The sequence below is a fragment of the Candoia aspera genome, chromosome 2, assembly GCF_035149785.1.
Source record: "Candoia aspera isolate rCanAsp1 chromosome 2, rCanAsp1.hap2, whole genome shotgun sequence".
Taxonomy (NCBI): Eukaryota; Metazoa; Chordata; class Lepidosauria; order Squamata; family Boidae; genus Candoia; species Candoia aspera.
The window spans coordinates 332,542-353,179 of record NC_086154.1 but is presented as its reverse complement, the minus strand read 5'-3'; the positions used below and the strand labels follow the sequence as shown (position 1 = coordinate 353,179).

At 61.6% G+C, this 20,638-nt stretch overlaps 3 protein-coding genes across 5 annotated transcripts in view; 2 read left to right on the top strand and 1 right to left on the bottom strand.

Annotated features, from left to right (window-relative positions):
• RXRB (retinoid X receptor beta) overlaps positions 1-3,366 on the bottom strand; it is a 64,646-nt gene extending 61,280 nt beyond the window's left edge. For both annotated transcript variants that reach the window (XM_063296079.1, XM_063296080.1), the window contains exon 1: positions 3,230-3,366. In XM_063296079.1, the coding sequence (XP_063152149.1) occupies positions 3,230-3,257 (28 nt within the window). In that variant the 5' untranslated portion in view covers positions 3,258-3,366. The remainder of the gene's footprint in view (positions 1-3,229) is intronic.
• Positions 3,367-3,791: 425 nt separating this feature from the next.
• SLC39A7 (solute carrier family 39 member 7) lies at positions 3,792-8,148 on the top strand. Its single transcript, XM_063296711.1, has 8 exons — positions 3,792-3,916; positions 4,230-4,572; positions 4,955-5,123; positions 5,270-5,350; positions 5,805-5,937; positions 6,244-6,377; positions 6,486-6,682; positions 6,886-8,148. Exons 2-8 carry the CDS (start codon positions 4,240-4,242, stop codon positions 7,135-7,137), a joined length of 1,299 nt encoding a protein of 432 aa, XP_063152781.1. The 5' UTR covers positions 3,792-3,916; positions 4,230-4,239; the 3' UTR covers positions 7,138-8,148.
• Positions 8,149-8,777: 629 nt separating this feature from the next.
• Positions 8,778-11,205, top strand: HSD17B8 (hydroxysteroid 17-beta dehydrogenase 8). 2 transcript variants are annotated; one of them, XM_063296127.1, is made up of 9 exons: positions 8,778-8,851; positions 8,973-9,163; positions 9,324-9,440; positions 9,524-9,619; positions 9,731-9,816; positions 10,169-10,253; positions 10,336-10,378; positions 10,676-10,750; positions 10,829-11,205. In XM_063296127.1, the coding sequence occupies exons 1-9, from the start codon at positions 8,806-8,808 to the stop codon at positions 10,843-10,845; spliced, it is 756 nt and encodes a 251-aa protein (XP_063152197.1). In that variant the 5' UTR covers positions 8,778-8,805; the 3' UTR covers positions 10,846-11,205. The 2 variants fall into 2 exon arrangements, with proteins under 2 accessions (XP_063152197.1, XP_063152198.1); XM_063296128.1 differs by lacking the exon at positions 9,524-9,619.
• Positions 11,206-20,638: the final 9,433 nt, after the last annotated feature.

Below are 20,638 nucleotides of genomic sequence, written 5' to 3'. Positions count from 1 at the left end.
GCATTTCAAGCGAAGCTCCAGCTCAAAACAGACCCTGTGGGATCAGGACCCTCTTCCACCAGAGCCCCAGAAGGCAAGCCCCAGAGCTCAGCTTCTTCCCTGGGCGGACCAGGGCCAAGTGAGGAATGGGCAGCCAAACCTGCCATCCAGCAGCATCCAGCTTTGCCCACCAGCAGCCCACCTTCTGCAAGAGAGGCCCAGAGCCAGCCTCAGAGTGCCCCACTGGTGGTGCCCTTGGCCCAGCCCACAGAAGCACCCACTGGTAGTGCCAGGCCCAGCCTGCAGAAGCACCCCTCGACCGTGGAGCAGAGGGCCCAGGACTCACTGCCTCCCCTGGGAGGCAGCTCCCTGAGGGCTAGGGCAGTTCTTCCTCCCCCCAGAGGTGAATCCACCCCCCCCTCCAAGCAACACACCCTCTCCGATTGGGCAACTTCCTGCCACAGGAGCCACATACCCTCTCCTGCCCCAAACACTCAGCCACACATCCCAGCCTCCCTCTTGCGGGCACAGGTGGCTAATTCTCCCTCTTGCCACGTTCCCTTCCCAGATAATCAGCCTTTCTGGGTATCACACAAAAAAGTGTGCAACGGGGAGTTCTGCTGGCACTTGGGGAACGATTTCCTTCCTTTTGTGCCGATGGTTCTACGCTCCCAGCAGCTCCAGAAAGAGCTGGGAGAGGCTTGCCAGGAACTGTGCCAGTGATCGTTGCCAGCCAGAGCAGGCGAGACGGATGAGCAACTGCCTGGCCAGAAGTCAGCCACGGCCTCCCGGAGCGGGCAGTGTGGATCAGGAGGAGGTCCAGAGGGAGCAACCAACATGGTTTGGGGGCCAGAGCGGCTCCCCTACTAGAGAAAGGCCACTTGGAGCTGAGGTGAGGCAACACAGCTGGGCCAAATAACGCATCTGGGGAAGCTTCTCCTCTGCCTGTCAGAACCAGCCCCGCCCGTCAACCTGAGCGAAGACGGAGTGAGCTAAGGGGAGTGTCCCAGGTGAGTTCAGCAGGAGACTCCCTAACCAATTTTCCCATAAGGTAAGAGTTTGTTTTTAGTCAGAGAAAGAAAGGAGACGACGTTTGTGACGCTCAAAGAAGGAAAGGCGAAGACGCAGGGACGGGGGTCTGCCATGCTTGTGGCGAATTTGTCTTCCTGCCCGAAAGCAACCCAGCGCCTGTTTGCCACAAACACGTGCTTGCAGGAGCCTTTACATAAAAACTCAAAAAAGGACTGGAGCAGCGAACAGCCCTACCAATCGGTTCAAAGAAAGGAGGTTCTGCACCAGAAGCCGTCAAATCAACTCCCCCCAAGGAAGACAAACTAAGGCATGAGTCCTGATGCCCAGAAGAGGCCCAGAAGAGAGACTGTCCCTGCAGCAACGCAGAAACCGTCCCGGTCCCTTCCAGATAAAGCAGGCTCAGAGCACTCGGGGGAAGAGCCCCTGCCAGATGGGAGACGAGATGGTGCATCCGTAACGGCAGCAGGAGCAACGCTTTGATCACCCAGGCGAACCAAAAGATGCGGGTCACTGAGCTCATCGGCCCACGCAGGGCGCTGTCTCCAGGAGCACGGAGGTGACAGAACGACTTTCTGCTCAAGTCCACTGACCGTTGCACCTCCTTGCCATGGGTGCAACTCACGCTACAAAGAACAGCTACAGAATACATCACAAGAGGCTTGAAATACCTCTGGGAGGAAGCTCAGGACTCTGGGGGCTCAGACGGCACCACCATCATCCACTGCTGTCCACGGAGAATGACCCGAGAGGGAAGGTAAAATGTGACAAGTCAGCAACTGGCCTGCGAGTGGTGGCAGCAGGAGAAATTTGGCTTTGAGGACCACCACTTGAGTCACCTGAATGACAGTAGCATGTCACAAGGACTGGTAAAAACGTGTCCAAGCAAAGTTCAGGGAGCTTGGTAAGAGCTGCATTAACTGCTGGCACCCTAGAATGGCCCCTCATATATTCACAGACTAAAGTAGATCCTCGCTGCCATATGGGTTTTACTGTACTTTATATTCTTATCTTTTATTTTTATTTATGTTTAATGGATGATTTATAGCTTGTATTGAATTTTAAATTTGTTTCTGTTGTAAACCGCCCAGAGTCCCTCTTTAGAGGGGAGATGGCAGTGGTAAATTTGACAAATAAATAAATAAATTAACCTGATCCAGGGGTGGGGGTGAAACCTCTGAAGGAGGGCTCCAAAGGCTTGGGCGCTGCAGAACAAGGCCAGCGGGCTGAAACAGGGCCCCTAAAACCGCCCAAAGAAAAACCAGAAGGAACATTTGCTCATAAACACCATGCTCACGGGGGAAGCCACCAGATGTGCTCAGCTCTTGGCAGAAAAGCCAATATGCCTTATTCAGGGTACCACAGATCTGACAGGAAGGCTCCCAACCCTGGAATGCAGCCACCGAAGGCCGCCCTTCTGCCAGAGGGACGGAAGGGCGCTCTGTATCAAAGCCACTCCTGCTCAGACACCCCGAGGAGCAAAGAGGCCCCAACCCGGCATCTCAGCAACACACTGACCGCCACAGCGCTGCCTGGCTGCTACCGCGTCCTGCTGCCCCCTTGGCCGCGGGCGACGGTGAAAGAGGATAGTCACCCTCCTGGCCCGCATGGGACCAGAGCGGGTCCTCCGCGAGAAACGCCTGATCGCGATCCAGCGATTCATCGGCTTTAGCTCTTGATGGGTGGCTCGACGGGTGACTCTCCCCAGGCAGAGCCGGCGCGCAGTCTGGGGTCCTCCGGGACCCGCGTCTCCTGCTGCGCACGGACTTGTCTGGCGCGCCAGGTGCGCCTGCTCCTGGCCCGGGAGGCTCTGCTCACGGCCGCTCTCTGGGAGGGAGAGCGAGCTGGGAGACCCTGGGAGACCCTCGGGGGCACGCGCAGCTCTCCTCTGAGGGGAGAGGCCGAGGGAGGCCGCTGCTTTGCCGGCCGAGCCCCCAGCGGCGCCCCGCAAACGCCGGGAGGGCGACAGGGAGGCCCGGGGACGCCGCCCGCCAGCGAGGAGCGGGCGGCAGCCGCAGCCGGGCCCAGCACGGACCTGCCCGGCCTCCTCCGCCCGAACGGCGGCCCGGCCCCCGGAGACCGCGCTGGAAACCGGGCCCGGCTGCGGCTACCGCCCCGAGCGGCCGCCTCCGTCCGCGATCGGGCCCGGCTCCCCCAGCGAGGCCAGCCGCCCCGCCCGCTGCCTCCGCGGGAAGGGCGGCCGCGCTCGGGCCCGCCGTACCTGCGCCGGCCCGGCCCGCGTCGCCCATGGCTGCGCCGCTGCGCTCGGGCCCGCCGGCGCCCCGGCCTCCGCGCCTGGTCCGTGCGGCCGGGCCCCGCTCCGCTCCGCGCCGAGGCTCCCTCCCGCCGCCGCCGCCGCCGCCGCCGCCGGGCACCGCTCGCTACCCACCATGCACCGCGTGCCTCTCGGCGCGGCTCCGGCCTTGGCCAGACTCCCAGCGTGCGCCGCGGCCGCGGGCAGCGATTGGGCGAGCTGCCGGGGCAGGGGGAGGTCCCGGCGTGCTCCGCGGCAGCCTGAGTAGCTTCGGGCGGGGAGGGGAGTGTCCTTTCTCTCTGAGCCTAGCTGGGCGTCGGCCTCGCTGGGTTTGTGAGAAAAAAGGACGAGGAGGTCTGTCTCCGAGCAGCTCTTCCGGTGCCACGATGAGCAAAGACGCCGGAACGAGGAACGGCGACGAGAAAATGCCTTCTTCCCCTCGTAGTCCAGGTGTCGGCCATTTTTGTTAAGGGCAGCCCTCTACGAGGCCGCCGCCGCCACCATTGTTGTCGAGGGCGAGGCGCTCCGCAGCGCCATCTCTGAGACGGGCGGGAGAATCTGAGCGGGCCGCGGGGGAGTTCCCGCGAGGGTTGGCGCAGTGGGCGGGCCTGGATGCCACGTCAGGTCTAAGCCCGAAGCATCTAACGGAGCCGGGTGAGCCTCGGGGACCCGCGGGGGCCATAGAGTGTCGGCGCAGAGGGGCCCCCGGGCCGGCCAGCCATAGAGTCTGGGCGGAGCGGGGGCGGGCGGGGTCCCGGGCGATGCCCTCGGGAAGGAAGGGCCTCTCGGGCGCCGGGCCGGTCTTCCGTGGGTCGGTGCTGCAGCTCCTTGACCCGCCGTCCGAGGCTTGGAAAGGGCCACAGCGGGCCCCATGCTCCCCGCGGCGGTGCCCGGGGCTCCGTGCCAGGCGGGGCAGCGGCGGCCTGCCCTCCCGGAGCCCCACTAAGGTGCGTTTCCCCCCCGGCAGGGCGACTGCGATGGCTGCCGGCAGGCTCGCGGGGGCGGCCGCGGCCCTGGCGGTCTGCGCGGCTTTGCTGTGGGCCGCCTCTGCGCAGCACGAGGGCCTCCACGGACACGCTCACGAGGACGTCCACCACGGGCACGGGCACACGCACGAGCACCTTTGGCACGGGCCTGAGGACCACGCCCACGGGGGCCACAGCCACGCCCACTTCCACGAGGACCACTATCACCACCTGCACAGCCACGATGATCCTGCCAGTGGCCCCAGGCGGGACCAACCCTCCCCCGGGCAAAGGGGGGCACCACCTAGAAGGGAGAAGCTGGAGCCACTGTGGCTGTGGAGCTATGTGAGTGCGGGCCCCGGGCTGGCAAGGGGCCTGGCCTCACACCGCCCCACTCCCTGCAACCGGGAAGGAAAGTCCTGCAGGGGGGACTAGCCAGGGGGCAAGGGCTGAGTCCACAGAGGAGCTCCAGCCCCAAGCCTCGCGGGGCACATGACGTAAAGCCTGGACTTTCCTTTGGGTGGGAACTGCCTTCCTGTGTGCATCAGGACAAGCAAGAGGAGGCTTCTTACGGGATCCTGGGAGCGACACTGCAGGGCAGGGGGAGCCGCGTGGGCTGCAAGGCCGTGGGAGGATTCCCCTTTGCTGTACCTGAGGCGTAGCAGGCCCCCGGGTCTCTGGGGATGGGGCTGCCCTCCGTGACACCTCCCTACTTTCTACCCCCCAGGCTCTCGGGGCCACCCTCCTCATTAGTGCTGCTCCCTACTTCATCCTGTTCCTGATTCCTGTGGAGTCCAACAGCCCCCAGCACCAGGCCTTGCTCAAGCTACTGCTCAGCTTCGCCTCTGGGGGCCTTCTGGGGGACGCCTTCCTGCATCTCATCCCTCACGCCCTGGGTGAGTGTCCTCGGGTTGGCAGGGGCCCTGTCCTTCCCCCACAATCCGCCAGTGGGGGCTGTTGAATTGAGCAGCAAGATCTGGGCCTTGGGGGGCACCTGGGCGCAGGGTTCTCCCTCCCACACCCTGACCTTCTCCCCCTGCAGAACCACACGCTCATCACGGAGAAGGCGCCAGACATGGCCATTCCCACGCCAAGCCTTCTAGCCACAGGCATTCCCACCAAGGTAGGGGGGTATGCACAATCTTGGAAGCTGAATAAGTAAAGCTCTAGCCCTTGTTTCTTAATGAATTCATTAAAGTGGGTTTGAGACCTTTGAGCTCCTTTTCCCCAGATGGTGTAACTGGAGGGCAGACTGAAAGATCCACCTGCTCTTTGCCCGACTTCCTTTTTCCTCAGCCTCCAAGTGCTCTTATAGGGGGATCCTTGGAAAGACACTCGCTCCAAGCCTTGGAGCGCTTGCAGGAATGTGCCACCCCTTCCCTCCCTCCCTCCCTCTTCCAAACCAGGAGCCCTGCAGGGCCTCAGCCAGGTTTCTGCTCTTCCTCTCTCAACATAAGGGGCTGGGCGCATACAGCATATGAAACGCAGCTTACAACCCCCACTGCTGTGAGCCCCTGGGAGATCCACTTCCCAGCCTGGTTCCCTTGCGTGAGCTCTGCCTCTCCTCCTCCTCCCAGGCCCTGCGCATCAACACATGATGGCCGTCGGCCTCTGGGTCCTCAGCGGTATCGTGGCCTTCCTGGTTGTAGAGAAGTTTGTCAGGCACTTCAAAGGGGGACACGGACACAGCCACAGCCATGCTCACGGTGGGTATGGCTCCGCCTGGCCGCAGCCCAGCTGCCCGGCTGCTTTCCCTGGCAGGTTCCATGGTGCTGAGGAGGGCTAGGAGCTGTGGAGGGCCCCCAGGTTTGGGAGGCGGGTCCCTCTGGCTTCTGCACCCCGTAGCAGCTCCAGGCCCTTTCCTCTTAATCCCTCTCTGGGCAGAAGCAGCCTTTGGCCTATTTTGCCACTGAGAGATTTGGGAAAAGGTCAGTGCTGGGAGAGCGAAGCAGATGAGGGACCCACCAGCGCAACAGAGTCTCTCTGCTCTGGGTGACCTGGGAAGGCCTCCCACAGTCACCCGCTCCACTCCATCTCTTCTGCAGCTGCCAAGCCCAAGGGCAGCGATGACGAAGGGGAGAAGGAGGCGGTCCGAGGGCCAGCAGAGAGAGGGACCCCCAGCAGGAAAAGGGAGGCACATCTGGAGTCTGGTGAGGGGGCTCCGGGCAGCAGGAGGGCCCCACTGGGAGGGAGGGAGGGAGGGAGGGAGGGAGGGAGGAACAGCATTCCAACTGACCACTGCTGTCTTCTGCCACCAGCCATGCATGTGGCAGGGTACCTCAACCTGGCCGCTGACTTTGCCCACAACTTCACGGATGGGCTGGCCTTGGGGGCCTCCTTCGTGGCAGGCAGCACCATTGGCACAGTCACCACCCTCACTGTGCTGCTCCATGAGGTCCCCCACGAAGTGGGTGACTTCGCCATCCTCGTCCAGTCTGGCTGCACGAAGCGCAAGGTAGGGCTCACCTTCCCTTGCAGGTCTGTCTTTTTGTGCCAACTGAGCCGTGTTTCTCCACCTCAAGGCTCAGGGCAATGTATAGGGGGCTTCTGCATGCTGGCCCACCCACCCCCACGAGTTGCACAAAGAGACTCGTTCGGCAAGAGGTTCCTGGGAGGGGTCCCCTTCCTTCTCAGCTGACTGTCTCCTCTTCTACCCAGGCGATGAAGCTGCAGCTGGTGACGGCCCTGGGGGCACTGGCGGGCACGGTCTGCTCCCTGCTGGCCGAGGGCGTGGGCGAGGCAGCCACTGCCTGGATCCTTCCCTTCACGGCCGGGGGCTTCATATACGTGGCCACGGTCTCGGTGATCCCGGAGCTCTTGCAGGAGTCGAGGCCAAGCCAGTCCCTGCTGGAGGTGCTGAGCCTGCTGGGTGGCGTGGCCATGATGGTCCTCATCGCCCAGTGCGAATAGCAAGACAGCAATGCTACTGCCGTTAGGGAACAAAGCCATCTGGAACATTCCTTCCTGTCAGAGCATGATCACTCCTGGCGGTCTGCGCAGACCACCTCGCTCTGCTTTTCTTGATGGAGGAGTCCGGCCGTTCCTCAAGATGCCCCTGCCCGCGTGGCACCCACGCTGTCCCAGAGGATTCCAAGGAAGGCCTGGCCGTGCTGTTTCTGACCTTCGGGTGTGCTGTGGGCATCAAGGGGAGCAGAAGATGGGTCTGGCCACCCAGAGGACGAACTTGTCTGCCCAGCACTTCTCTGGGTTCCCACAGGGTACCCTGTGTACCTGTGCATGGGGGGGAGGGGCAGCCAGTTGGGCATTTCTTTGCAATTCCACTGGGGAGTCCCAGACAGATTTTGTGCAGGCCCCCCACTTTCTGGCAGATGGTCCTGGTGCAGTTTGAATTTCCTCCCCTCTGTCTCTTCGTCTCCGTGCCGGGCATGCTGAGGCAGAAGGCCCAAGGAAGAAGAGAAGAGCAGGCCCATCTTGGGCACAGAGGCAGGGTGGGGTGGGGGCTGCATGGAAATCATGCTTTCAGGGGAGCTGGCTGGTGAGAGGAGGAGGGAGTTTCTTGGCCCTCCAGACAAGTCTGGCCAGCAGGGGATGGGGGGGTATAGAGTAGGGAAGGGAAAATGGGTGTCTGGGATGACTGGGAAGAGAGGTTCTGGCACAAGTTTATTTGATACATCTTTCCTTGTTTTGCATTTTTATATGGTGGTGGGGTATAATTTGGGGCAACATTTGTAACAGGAAGAAATGCAGATGATTAGAAACAGAAGAGGTAATTCCGAACCGGAAAGCTGCGTGAGGGGAGCTGAGCGTCCTGCCTGGGCTCAGTGGCTGCCTCGGTCTGGCGGGATGTGGTTTTCCGTCAGCCTCCCTGCTCGGGCTGCTCTGGAGGAGGACTCTGCGTTTCTTGGAGGAGGAGCAGAGCGGGAAAAGTGATTACTTCTGCAATAAACGCATCCAGATTCAGAGGCAGTGGTGTGTTGTGCTCGTGGTGCTCCGGTTGCAGGCCCTGGCCTTGTTCAGCTCCAGGCCCGGCTCTCATATTCCCCAGCTTTCCTGATGTCCCTCTAGCTGGCATGTGTTCAGACAACACTTTTAACTGGTTATGGAAGGAACTCAAGCTCTGGGTTAACATGCTGTAACATGTTCAGCTATGCCAGATCTAGCGTGACCCATGAATGCAGTTGCACCTTCTTTAGCTGGCACAGTGGGGCATCTTGGCATTGAAAGGAATCCATACAGCCCCTGTGGGCTGGGGGACACCCTTTCTGCAGGAACGAAGGCGCCCTAGTCTGCTCACCCAGGGCTGGCCGGGCATATGGATGCTTCCTGCCCCAGAAGAGCAGCAGCTGTGCCAGGTGCTGGCCCAGCAGGCATGGGCAGCCAAGCCCTGGGAAAGTGGCACTTTGCGCTCAGCCGCTGCAGACCGTTGCCCGAAAGAGGATCGCCGTCTGCGGTCGGCCAGAGACGCGCCCCTGATCCGCAGCCGGGCCGGCGCTTGGCTCCTGCCGCGACGCGGGGGGCGCCGCCTCTCCGCCTCCGGGGACCGAGAGCGCCGCCTGGAAGGCCGGGCCCCACCGCCCTCTCCTCCGGGCCGCCCGTTCCGGGGAGGGGCTTCCGGCCATGGCCGCGCACCTCAGGCTGCGCGGGGCGCTGGCACTGGTCACGGGTGCGTCGCTGGGCTGGGCTGGGCTGGACCGGGCAGGGGCCCGGGGGAGCGGGCGGAGGCGCGGCCGGGCGGGCTCGGGACGGGCCCGCGGGCGGTGCCTGACGGCGGGTCTCTCGCGCAGGGGGCGGCGGCGGCATCGGGCGGGCCGTGTGTCGCCGCCTGGCCCGGGAAGGAGCCTCGGTGGCCATTGCGGACCGCGACGAGGCCGGGGCCGCCGAGACGCTGCGGTCGCTGCCTCCGGGGGACCACGAGGCCGTGCGGGTGGACGTGGGGCGCGCCGAGAGCGTGGCCGAGCTGGTGGACCGCCTGCAGGTGGGGCCGGGACCTCTTCCCCCCCGCCTCGCAGCCTTCCAAGGCGGCGCTTCTCAACCTGGGGGCGGGGGGGGGCTTCAATTCCCAGAATTCCCCAGCCGGCCTTGAGGCGCCCGGGTTGAGAGGCCCCGGACTGAACGGCTGCGACCCCCCCCTCCAGGCGCGCTTCTCCCGCCCTGCCACCGTCTGCGTGAGCTGCGCCGGGATCACGATGGACGAGTTCCTCCTGAAGCAGAGCGAGGCGGCGTTTGACGCCGTTCTGCGGGTGAACCTCAAGGTAGCGGCCGGCGGGTCGTCGGGGCCTCGTCTGCCCGCCCGCGGCAGCAGGCCAGCTCGCGCCCCTCTTCTCCTCTCTTGCAGGGCACCTTCCTGGTGACGCAGGCCGTGGCCCGGGCGCTGGTGGAGAGCGGGGCCTCTGGCGGCTCCATCATCAACGTGGGCAGCGTCGTGGGGAAGGTGCTGTGACTCGCCCCGCTGCGGCTCTCTGTGCCTGGGGGGGCGGCTGGGCTGCTCAGCCCCCTTCTGCCTCGGTGCGCCTCCCCCACTTTACTTTTTTCCCCCGGCCAGGTGGGGAATCTCGGACAGGTGAATTATGCGGCTTCCAAAGCTGGGGTGGAAGCCCTGTCCAAGACAGCAGCCAAGGAGTTGGCCAGGTTAGCCTCGGGGGAGAGGGGGGTCTGAAGGGCTGGGACCTCCATGCGAGGCCGAAGGGACAAGTTTGTTAGTTTTTCTCTTCCCTCCTCTGTACTTTGTTTTCTTGCGTTGCGCTTTTTAGTTGGGAAGCTCCTCAGCAGCAGGAAATATTTTTATTTTTTAAGTATCAGGCATTGTTTACTTTGAGAGAGAGCCTCTTAGTGGAGAGATGGGCATAAATGCTTGAATGCTGTTGTGTGAAGGGGGCGAATCCCATTAGCTGGTTGCAGACTCTTCACGAGGAGCTGTTGTAACAAAGTGCGTCTTCTCCTCCGCTCCCTTTCCCACCCATCGCTCAATTTCTTTGCTCAGGTACGGGATCCGCTGCAATACGGTTCTGCCGGGATTCATCCGCTCCCCCATGACGGATAAGGTCCCTGCCAAAGTCCTGGATAAGGTCAGTTTCCTCCTGCAGAGCTGGAGGGAGACACAGCCCTGACGTCGGGACGTTGCTGATTTCCTTTCTTTTCTCCCCATAGTTTGCAGCGATGGTGCCACTGGGGCGCTTAGGGGAGCCTGAAGGTGAGGCGTTCATCCAGCTGGAGCCTTGGGGGACCCAAGGCCTGGACAAGAGTGCCTCTGCTCACCCGCGGGGTGCCTGTTGCTTGCTGTCCAGAGCAAGGTCCCCTGTGTCATCTGGGCTCAGGGAGAGGTTCAGCAGACGCTTTGTGTGCCTGGGAGGCGACCGTCCTGAGCTTCGTCCAGCACCTGGGGTGAACTCTACTCTTTGCTCTCTTCCCTCCCGTGGCTTCAGTCAGGCTGGGGGCTTTGGGGTTTGAGACTGAACGGGGGCTCACTCTCACCACCTCCTTCTACCAGATGTTGCCGACGTCTGTGCCTTCCTCGCTTCGGAGGAGAGCCGGTATATCACCGGGGCCAGCCTGGAAGTGACAGGTAGGGACAGCCGGGGGGCGGGCAGCCGGGTCGGGCATTAATCTTCCCTGCCCTGACGCCCTCCTGTTCCTTCACCAGGGGGTCTCTTCATCTGAGCCACTGCCGCTACCACCTCCCTGTTGGGGGAGACCCCCACCAACACACTCCCTGCGCTCCCCGGGAAGGACTGCCGGTGTCTTCTGGGGAGAAGCTGTGCTCCATGGACAGCACCGGCACCCGGTTGATGCCTATCGATGTCAAGGGGGCATAGAGGAATGGGCCCCAGGCTCCTCTGGAAGGAAAGGGCCTTTTCACGCCAAGGTTTGATGTCCTGCAGGAGAGAGGGGTACGATTGCTGTCTCAGACTGCCGCATTTTAAAACTGATTATTCTCTCACCTCCTTGTGGATTAATCAAGCAGTTCATTATATTTAAATAAAGATGCGTTTCTGCTTTCCGTAAGGCAAAGACGAAGAAGGTGTGAGACTGTGTTGGATCAAAGGTTTCAGAGAAGGAGGCGTCTGGTGTTCCTTTGCCAGTCCTGGGTAGCTGTGAAGCCTACGGGCCCTGAATTTAGTACGCGCAGTGATTTGCATGGGGAGAGTGCGGTAACTCTTAACAAGATGGTCTGTGCCCTGAGGTGCTTGCAGTTTAAACTGGGAGCAGAACAGGAAAGCAGCTTTTCCCAGTGGGTCTCTCTGGGGGGCCAGATGGGGAAGGCTGCCCCAGGCCTGCTGCCAGTGCAAATGGCAACCACCCTGGACCGAGGAAGGAATGGGAGCCATCCACCCAAGGCCTTTTCTGGCCCCGAGAGGCTCCTTTTGTTTATATAGACCGGCTCTTCATTCCGCCACAGTAGTCAGCAGTTTGCCATTTCTTCCCCGGAAGTCTGGCTCTGAGAGGCTTCTACAGGGGTGGACGGAAGGACATACCCATACCCTCACCCCAGTGAAGCTTCTTGGTCCCCTTATGGTTGCAGCTCATGGTTGCTGCTCATAATAAACAGCCCAGCTCAAAACATCGCTGGAGGAAGGTATGCCAATAGCCCATTGATCAAAAATGCAAATGGCTGCTAACCAGCCTCCCTCCCCACCATTTTTCCTTCCCGGTTAGCCCCCCTGCAGTCATTCCATCTCCAGAGTCAGCCGGGGGCCCCATGGCTGGCTGGACTGTTGGGTCAGGTGTGCAGGGAGGGGCAACACCGATGCCAGGCCCGGTGTTGGAGCGCAGGGGCAAGAGTGCCTCTCCACGCAATTCTGCTTTTGCCACTTTCCTGGTAGGCCTCAGGGAGGCACCACCTGATCCTGGAAAGAGCGGCAGAGTGTTTCCTGGCTCCCCTCCCTGAATCTCCCTTGGGGTCCCCCTCTGGGCATGTGCACTGGAAGGACTGGCTCTACTGGCAGACCTGCCTCTCTCGGGAGCGCAACCCCCATCCGGAGGATCTGCTGGGACAGCCTGGGGCTGGGCATATCCGCCCCCCCCAGCAGATTCTCTGCTGTACCTTCTTTCCCCTCCGGGCCTGGGTAGGGCTTTGCCAGGGCTCTGGCCAGCTCATCCTTGGAAACCTGTGTGTGGGCATCCTCAGTGTATTTGGGATGCGCACCCACGCCGGAAGAGGGTCCTCTTGGGGGCCATGTGGCCCATGTTCTAATTGTGGTCCATTTCCCAAATGGGTTGGGGTGGGTGCCATCTGCAAGTGGGGGGTCAGTGTGCCCACTCATCCCAGGGATGACGGAGAGTTGGGCTGGCAGTGCAGGCACACTGACAGATGTTTGCAGAAAGGGTTATCAGGTGTGCTTGGAGGACATGTGGGGTAGAGGATTGGTGGGGGGCTCACAGGCCACCTTCAGACCATTTGGGGCTGTTCCCACAATGCAGCCAGGAGGAGGTTAAGTGAGGGAAGCTGCCTCCCTGGTCTTCTGGATGTTCCCTTCTCCCTTGGAAGTGTGGGGAGGGGAGAGGAGGGTCCCCTCACAAGACACCTCCCCCCCAGTATGGTGGATCAAGCAGGAGACATCACTTGGCCCAGCCCATGAGCGCTGGGGGCAGGGCAACAATGGTCCCCAACCCTCCCATCAGTTCTACAGGTTAACCAACCAGTCCCTAATGTGGGGCCGTAAGCGCTTTCCCCCCAGGATGCCTCCGGCAAGAACTTGTTCACATAAAACATGAACACAACACCCAACTTGCCACGATGGGCTGGCCCATGCCCCATTTCCACCAGGACTCTTGTGAGTTGTGCAAACTCAGCCTTCAGATTCGAAGCAGCCAACTACAGCTTCCATCATTCCCAGCCGACATGGTCTTGGCATAATCGAACCTCCTTCCTGCGGTCTGGGCAGCAGCAGGAACGGACCTCCCTGGGGCAGGTCTTTGAGTTCATGGGACAGGCGCAGCCCAGTGGGCTACACTAGGGCTGGCCGCCTGTCCTGCGACCAACACCGCCAGGCCTAGCCCCTTTCTTAATCTGCATTTGGGGGGGGGGCTCATTCCCGAGTGGGTGTGTTGGGAAGCCACGTTCCCCGTTCCTGACCCCCGGCCCTGCCCGAAGAGGAGAAGGGGGGGCCTTCCTCAGAGGGAGGACAGGCCCAGCCGCAGGCAGCAAGGAAGGGGGGTCTTCCCTGGGAACGCTCCGGCACCGACCCAGTGGAAGGAACCAGCGTGGCAGCGGGGAAATGTCTTCCGGGGCACCGGGCCTCGACCTTGGACCTCCAGTTGCCTCCAGCGCAGGGTTGGTGCGAGCCTCAAGCCATGGCCGGCACAGAGTGGGCTGCGGGAACTGCTGCAACCCCCTCCGAGTGCAGCCTCCCCACAGAGGTGTACTGTGGGAGTGACTCCCCTGAGAAACCACTCACAGTCTCTGCAGGAAACCAGTCAGGGTGGGTGGGCAGTTTGGAGGGTGTCAGAGAGCCTGTTTGGTGTAGTGGTGAAGGCGTCAGGCTAGCAACCAGGAGACTGTGAATTCTAGTCCCACCTTGGACACAAAGCCAGCTGGGGGACCTTGGGCCAGTCACTTTCTCTCAGCCCTAGGAAGCAGGCAATGGCAAGCCACTTCTGGAAAGGAAAAAAAAACACCTTGCCAAGAAAACTGCAGGGACTTGTCCAGGCAGTCTCCAAGAATGGGACATGATTGAATTATTATTAAAAAAAAAAAAAAGGTGGGTGTTAAAATGTGGCCATGCCCCCAGGCCTTCGGTGCCTGCCTAGCAGTGATTCTGAGACCGGAGTGGATCCCAGGGAGCGGCTTCCACTCAAAGGTGCTTGATTTGGAGTGCTGGGATTTCCTTGACCAGTGCAAGGCTGGGGGGCGGGTGTTGGGGGAGGCCAAACATTTTCTGGCACGGAGGATGGAGGGAACTGAGAGGAGGGACCCCAAGATTGCACCGAGAGTTGGTTCCCCTTCCCATTTTCTGGCCCAGAGAGTGGGAGTTCAGAAAAGGGTAATTTTGCAAACTCCGGTGCAAGGTGCAGGAGGAGCACAGCAGTCACCCCCATGCAAAAGGACTCTGCAGCCAGGACCCTTATGCTTAACACATAGGAAGCTGTCCTTCCCCCACCTGGTGCCCTGCGGAGGGGGTGGGAAACAATCACCATCCACCCCAGCTGTCACAGATCCGTGGGAAATGGGAGTTGTAGTCCAAACCCTTTGCAGAGCAACCAGCCAGGGCTCCTGGCATAAAAACAGGTTGTGCTTGTAAGAGTCTTGGTTGCTTCTTAGAAATGACAAGAAGTGCTGGGAAGGCTTTACCAGTAGCACTTCTGTCTGGCACAAAGCTGAAAAAGGTAGAGGAGCCCAGGCACAATCAGGGCAGGAAGCCTGAAGAAGGGGGGGGGTGCTGGGTTAAGGAGACCCTCTCCCGGTTGTGCCCATCCTGGAGGAACAGGCTGCCTCCCCCACCCCTGCCCAAGAGGCTGCCTCCCTCCTTAGAAGGCCAGCTGGGTCTCCTTGCATGTTGGGGGAATGGAGCTTCCAGAACTGGAATCTGAGCCCCCCCCCCCCCCGCAACTCAGGAACTCTCTTTCTGGCCTGGATGAATGAAGGGGGCGGGCAGCACACGGGGGTTAGGAGGTGGGGAAGGCGGGAGGGATTAGCCAGGGGTTTCTCCCCCCAGCCCTATTCTCTGGCCCCTGTTTGAAGCTGCCTGGCTCCCCATACCTCCCATTCAAAGCCTCATCACCCAGGGCAACCAGTGGGGGCATAAAAAGGGACGGGAGCCGGGAGCTGACACACACACCCCCGCACTCCATGGCCCTGGGGTGGGTGCTCCCCAGCCCCCACGGGGGTCCTTGGCCACCCTAACCCCCAGGGCCTTTCTTGGCATCCCTTCCCATCTCCAGGGCAACCGGTGACCCTGTCTCCCTGGGTGGCTCCGGCCCCCCCCCTCCTGCACGCGGATGGAAGGCGGCCTCTCCCCCATTCAGCCCCGGCCTTCCCTCCTTCCCTCCCCCCATCTTGGGCCTATTGTGGGCACAGCTGCCCAGGCCTCTGAGAGCCAGCCGGCCCAAGGGGAGGCGGGGAGCTCTCCCCCAAGGAAGGCGGAGAAAAGGGGCAGCTTTCCTGACAGCAGGACCCCCAGGAAGCAGCGCTGGGTGAAAACTGGGGAGGGTGCGTCCAAAAAAATGATCTGCATCCCTGGAGGAGGGGAGCAGCCTTTCCTTATTTTCGGCCAGAGAGAACAACTTTCTCCCGCTCCTTCCCAACTTTCATCCGAACTGCGGGGCGGGAATGAGATTTATCTGGGATTGTCCGAGGGATTAACTGTGCGGGGAATTTGGAGAAAGGGGCCCGGGCGCGAGTGGTGGAAACCGGGGTGCATAATCCCGCACGACGCCCCCGTAGGTGGGGGGGGGGCGGGAAAGGCCAAGAGGCTTCAAGGGGCTGCCGGACAGACGGGGAGGGAGGCTGCGGGCAGGGGGGGGGTGCCTGAGTCCCGGGACGGGCAAGGACGACCTTGGCCAGAGGAGGCCGCCGCCACCTCGCCGCTCCAGCCCGGGCGAAGGCGGGGGGGGGGGCAAGGGAGGGCTCCCGGGTGGGTCTGCAAGGGTGGAAGAGGCTGAGCAAGTGGGCTGCGCATCCCAGAGCGCAGGGAAGGATGAACGGCCGAAGCGCGGCTGGCCCCCACCGCCCAGAGCTTCGCCGCTGCGTTCGCACCGCCTGCCTCGCAACCAGGTCAGTGAAAGACTTCGCGGCCGCACTCGCGCGAGGAGCGGAACTGGGTCCCGTTGTCCTGTGGCTACTTGCGGCCGGCGCGCTGAAACGGAGGGAGGGGGTCACTAACCGGGCTGAGGTCGTCGTGCGAAAGCAACCGTTGCGTGCTGTACGGAGCCGGCCTCCTGCCGGCGTTCGCGTTCAGAAATCGCCGGGTCAAGGAAGGGCTTCTGCGCCCCCGCCTGTTTTTTGTTTTTTGTTTTGCTTTGTGTAGAAAAGCGGTTCTTCTGTGCGGCGGGAGTGGGGGAGACTTCGGGACCGGGCTCCTGGGGATCCGAGGCCCCTACGCGGGGAGGCGGGGGTGGTCCGCGACGCGAGGCTGCTGCTTCTCGGCCACCGGCCACAAGCAGCCCTCTTGCCCAGGCTTCCCCGCCGCTGCCTTCGTTTCCGGGGTCCGTGAGTGTTCGGGTTTGCAGGTCATTTGGGACTCCTCCAGACTGAAGGAGGCGCTTTAATTAGAGCCCGTAGGGACGGCTGCCTAGACCTGGTATTCAGGGATACACTGCCTTTGGACCTGGAGGCTCCATACCGCCTTCCCTGGGCTCTTTGCTTGCCCTACTGGCAAGCCGCTCTCCGAAGAGCCCCAGAGGCTTCTAGCTCCGGTTTCCTGCCGCCGGATTCGGAGCAAAGGCGCCGCGGGAGAACCGCTACGGCCCACCCCCTGCCCACGGGTTGTTGGGGCCTCGGCTCACGTCGCTCCAACTCTTGAATTCGTCGGAATCCGCGCTCCTGTGAAGAACAGGGACCTGGATGGCCGCACCCGTTGTGGAGTGGGGGGGGGTCCTCCTTCCAAGGCCGGGGACTGACGGTCCCATCGATCCTCTGAGCGCTCTGCTGGCCTCGCTCTGGCCTCAGTCGTTCCCTTTCTGCTGTTCTGGGCCGGCTCGCGGCGTCTGGACGGCGGGTTAGCGCTGAGTCCTTCCCGCCATCTCTCCGAGGCTGGGCCGCTGCCAATGGGCCCCCCGTTCTCCGCTCCTGGGCCCTTCTTCTAGTCCAGGGGGAGAGAAGGGCCCAGACGGGCCCCTCGAGGGCCCCAAGGGCAGGGAAGAGGCCCCTTGGGCTTCTGGGGGGGGCACGAGGCTGCCTTGCTGGGGAGCTGGAGGGCAGACCTGAGAAAGGGGGCAGGGCTGAGGTCTTGGAAGGGATCCAAGATGCCACTGGAGAATTTTGAAAACAGGTTACCGCAACCCCCCCCCCCCAGACCAGACGCCCGTGGAAATGGGGGTGGATCAAAGCCCTCTGACCCCACAACTGCAGGGAGGGAAGCTTGCATGGGGTATGTTCGCACAACACACTTAACTTGAGTTCCCACTGTAACCAGCTGGGCTCACACAAGCCAGCCTTGAGTGGACGGTGGTCCAGAGTCAGCCTGCTGGTATCCAAGCTAAGGGGTTGTGGAAAAGCCCTTGGAGCAGCTTGACTGAGGAGCCCGTGGCCCAGAAGGAGGCTGCGTGGCCCGCCCTCGCTGGCATTTCTTCGCAGAAGCCAGTGAGTCATCTTTATTTGCTTCCTGCAGGGGACTGGACTGGATGGGCTCAAGGGACCTTCCCACTCTTAGGTTCAAGGACACTCTGCGTTGGACCACAGCTCCAAGTATGTCTCACCAGCATGGCTACTAGATGCGGGGAATTGTAGTCTGGCCCTAGTGGAGGACAGGCCTGGGCAAGGGATCCCACGTGCAGAGGAGGGAGGCCGCGGGTCCCCCACGCCTGCACCGCACTTCACCTCCTGCATCCGCGGAGCCAGCCTGCGAGAGAGGCAAGCGGAGAGGAATGGTCGGAGGTCCAGTCTTGACAAGCTCTATGGGACTCTGGTTTGCCCCACCAGGCGCGGCCGGCTAGTCAAAGGCACAGGTCGGCTGGGACGTCCGGCGCGGCCTGCTAGTCTCGGCCCAGACGCGGCTGGTCGCTTCGTGGGAGGCCAACTCTGCCCGCTGTTACTCCAGAGCCTCGCTTCTTGTTAGCGCATAACCGTTTGTGTGGCGGGAGCCCATATGTCTCGCTGACCCGGGTTCGGGGGACGGCGCGTTGTCTGGACGCAGCTTTAGATATTTTGCGGATTTCTGCCCGGCCCTCCGAGTTAACCCCTCCGAGTCGCCTCGTGCCCAGCCCTTTGTCCCCCCCCTCCCAGCGGGCAGGATGGGACCCAGGGAGCAGCTGCGAGCGGGGCAGCCGGGCCGCCGCTTTCCCGGGCGGCCTTCGAGGGGAGGATGACGTCACTCGGCCCGCCCCCGCCTGGCCCCCCGCGGTGTCTTTTCAGGTATTGTTCCGCGCACATCTGGGCCCCGGACGGAAAGGCGGCTCAGCTCCTGCCCGGGAATTCTGCGGCGGAGGCCAGCTCCCTCCGGAAGCGGCAGGCAGCGAGAGAAGCGCGAGTCTCTCCCGCCCCCTGCGAAGGGCCGCATCCCGCGCCGGCCTGGCGCCGCCCGCTCTCGCCCTGCTTGGCCCCAGGAGGGCTGCGCGACTGCAGAGAAGCCATCCGGGGAACCCTTGGGCCAACCCAATGAAGGGCGAACTGCCCTGTGGTCCCAACCCCCACCCCCGCGCTGGCCTCCAGAGGACAAGGGGACAGAAGGTTCTCCCGGCACCCTTGCAAGGCCCCCTTTGCCCACACAACTTTCTGCACCCCAATGTTGCAAAGGGATCTCCAGGCGGTGAGGCCAGGAGGTGGCTGCTTCAAGCCCTCCGCCCCCCATAATGAAGCCCGGCGGTTTCCAGAGGCAGGGCCACCATCAGCTCCCAGCCTGGGTTGGGCCTGACCACTGAGGGACTTTGCCAGTTCGGGGAGGGAGGGAGGCAGGGAGGGTGCCAGCTGCTAGAGGTCACCCAGCTCTCTGGGAAGTCGTGGCCATCCCCAGCTGCCCTTCTAGGCTGTGAGTTCTCCTCCTGGCAGCCAGCAGAACCACCCTTACTGCTAAGGTCTGCCCAGCAGCAGCACTGCCCTTTGGGTACCCCTGGGCCCCGAGACCCACCCAGCTGCCAGCTTTGCCAGCCTCCTGGGAGGGCAAAGGCCTTGTGAAAAGAGGAGGTGCTGGAAACAGCGAAAGCTGTTGAACAGCAGTTTGAGCTGCAAAAACCTTTCAAAGGTATGTGGGCTTTCCTACCAAGGCCAAAAAGACGTCTGGCTCAGGGCACATGTGTCCGGCTGATGTGCGGCAGAAATCAGAAGAAGAGATTGGTCAGTTGGACGGTTATTGTTTCAAGGACATAACCTCCCTTTGGACCCACAGACCACGCAAGGTGGTTAGCAGGAAAAGCAAAATGTGGAACACTTAAAACCCAGTTTAAAAAAAAAAATAGAAGTGAAATTAAATCCTCCTTCATCCTACTCAAAATGCTTTGTGTGAAGGAGAGAGTTATTCTTCTTGCTAATATTATTAACACTGGTAAAGAAACCCCAAGTCCTAAAATGTTTGATGCGCTGTGTATGTATTGAAGATAAGAAGCCTAGGCCTTCCTTCTGTTTTCAGCTTTTCTTTTTGTATAATGGCTACAACACAAAAGGAAAAGACATGAGGAAGGAAGAGGAAAGCAAACTCTTTTTCCACTGCTGTTTCCACTGGTGTAAGGGACTGCTTCTTCTGCTTGGGTATCCCAGCAGCTCTTGTTCCCCAGGCTGACAGAGGAGGCTGAAGGCAGCTCACAAGATAAAGAATGTGGTTCGGGGATCTAGTTGATGCTGGAAATCTGCAGAGGCATTCAAGGTTTTCCTCCAGTTCTGAAAGGCTGTCGTCTGACCCCATGCACAAAAGAAAAGGGCAATTCCAGGTGACCCAGGTGAGACAACCTGCTTCCCTGCTCAGCTCAGTCAACCTCAGATGGGGACAATGGAGTGTGTAGTCCACCCCAGGCCTTCTGCTTTGCACACTGCGTGCGTTCACATTCACACAACACACTTAATCTGTTGCTTAATTAGCTCGTTTCTGGTTTTGGAAGACATCCCGAGCCAGAGACGAACCAGCCTTCACAGCACACTCAGTCACCACAGAAACTCGCCAAGCTTCACCCATCGCTGCCCCACGGCCAGCTCAAGGAAGGGTGTTGTGTCAACCGAGCTGCACACCCTGCGCAGACGGCTGCCCATACTCAGAAGGGGACAGAGCAGGAGCCGCACGGCCGCAAGCCTCAAGAAGCACTTCCTCCTGGGCTGGCAGTCGGAGGTGGGATGTGGCTGAGCAGCCCCAAGGCGGCTGCAGACGGAGACACCGGATGCCTTCATGGGGGCGCTTTCCAGAAAGAGCTTGCAGAAGCCGGAGGACCCTGGAAAGGGACAAGGGGCGAGGCGGAAGGGAGCGTGTCTCAGGCAGCCACGCCGAGCAGACGGGCTCCACACTGCACCGCCACCATGTATGTGTTCGGGGCCTGCCCGCTGGGCCCAGAGCTCTGCTGACTCCGTGGTGGCACCCGCAGCCGGACCATGGCCGCCTCCCGGCTCCCCCCACCCAGAGCCCTGGCGCGTGATTGTCCAAACGCAATTCTTGTCTCCCCACCGAGAGTTGAGTCTGGACATCGCGAGCCGGGGCTGGCGGTCAGCAGCCAGGAGGGGCCTGGAGGGTCTCCGAGGATCCGGCTGGCTCCCTCTTGAAGCCAAGCCCCGCAGAGCCCAGAGGATGTTTACTTCTCAGCTGGGGGCGCTTTAGGTCCGTCTTCTAAAGGAAAGAAGCAAAGTAGCAGCTAAGCGTGTGCTGGAAGGACTGCCAGG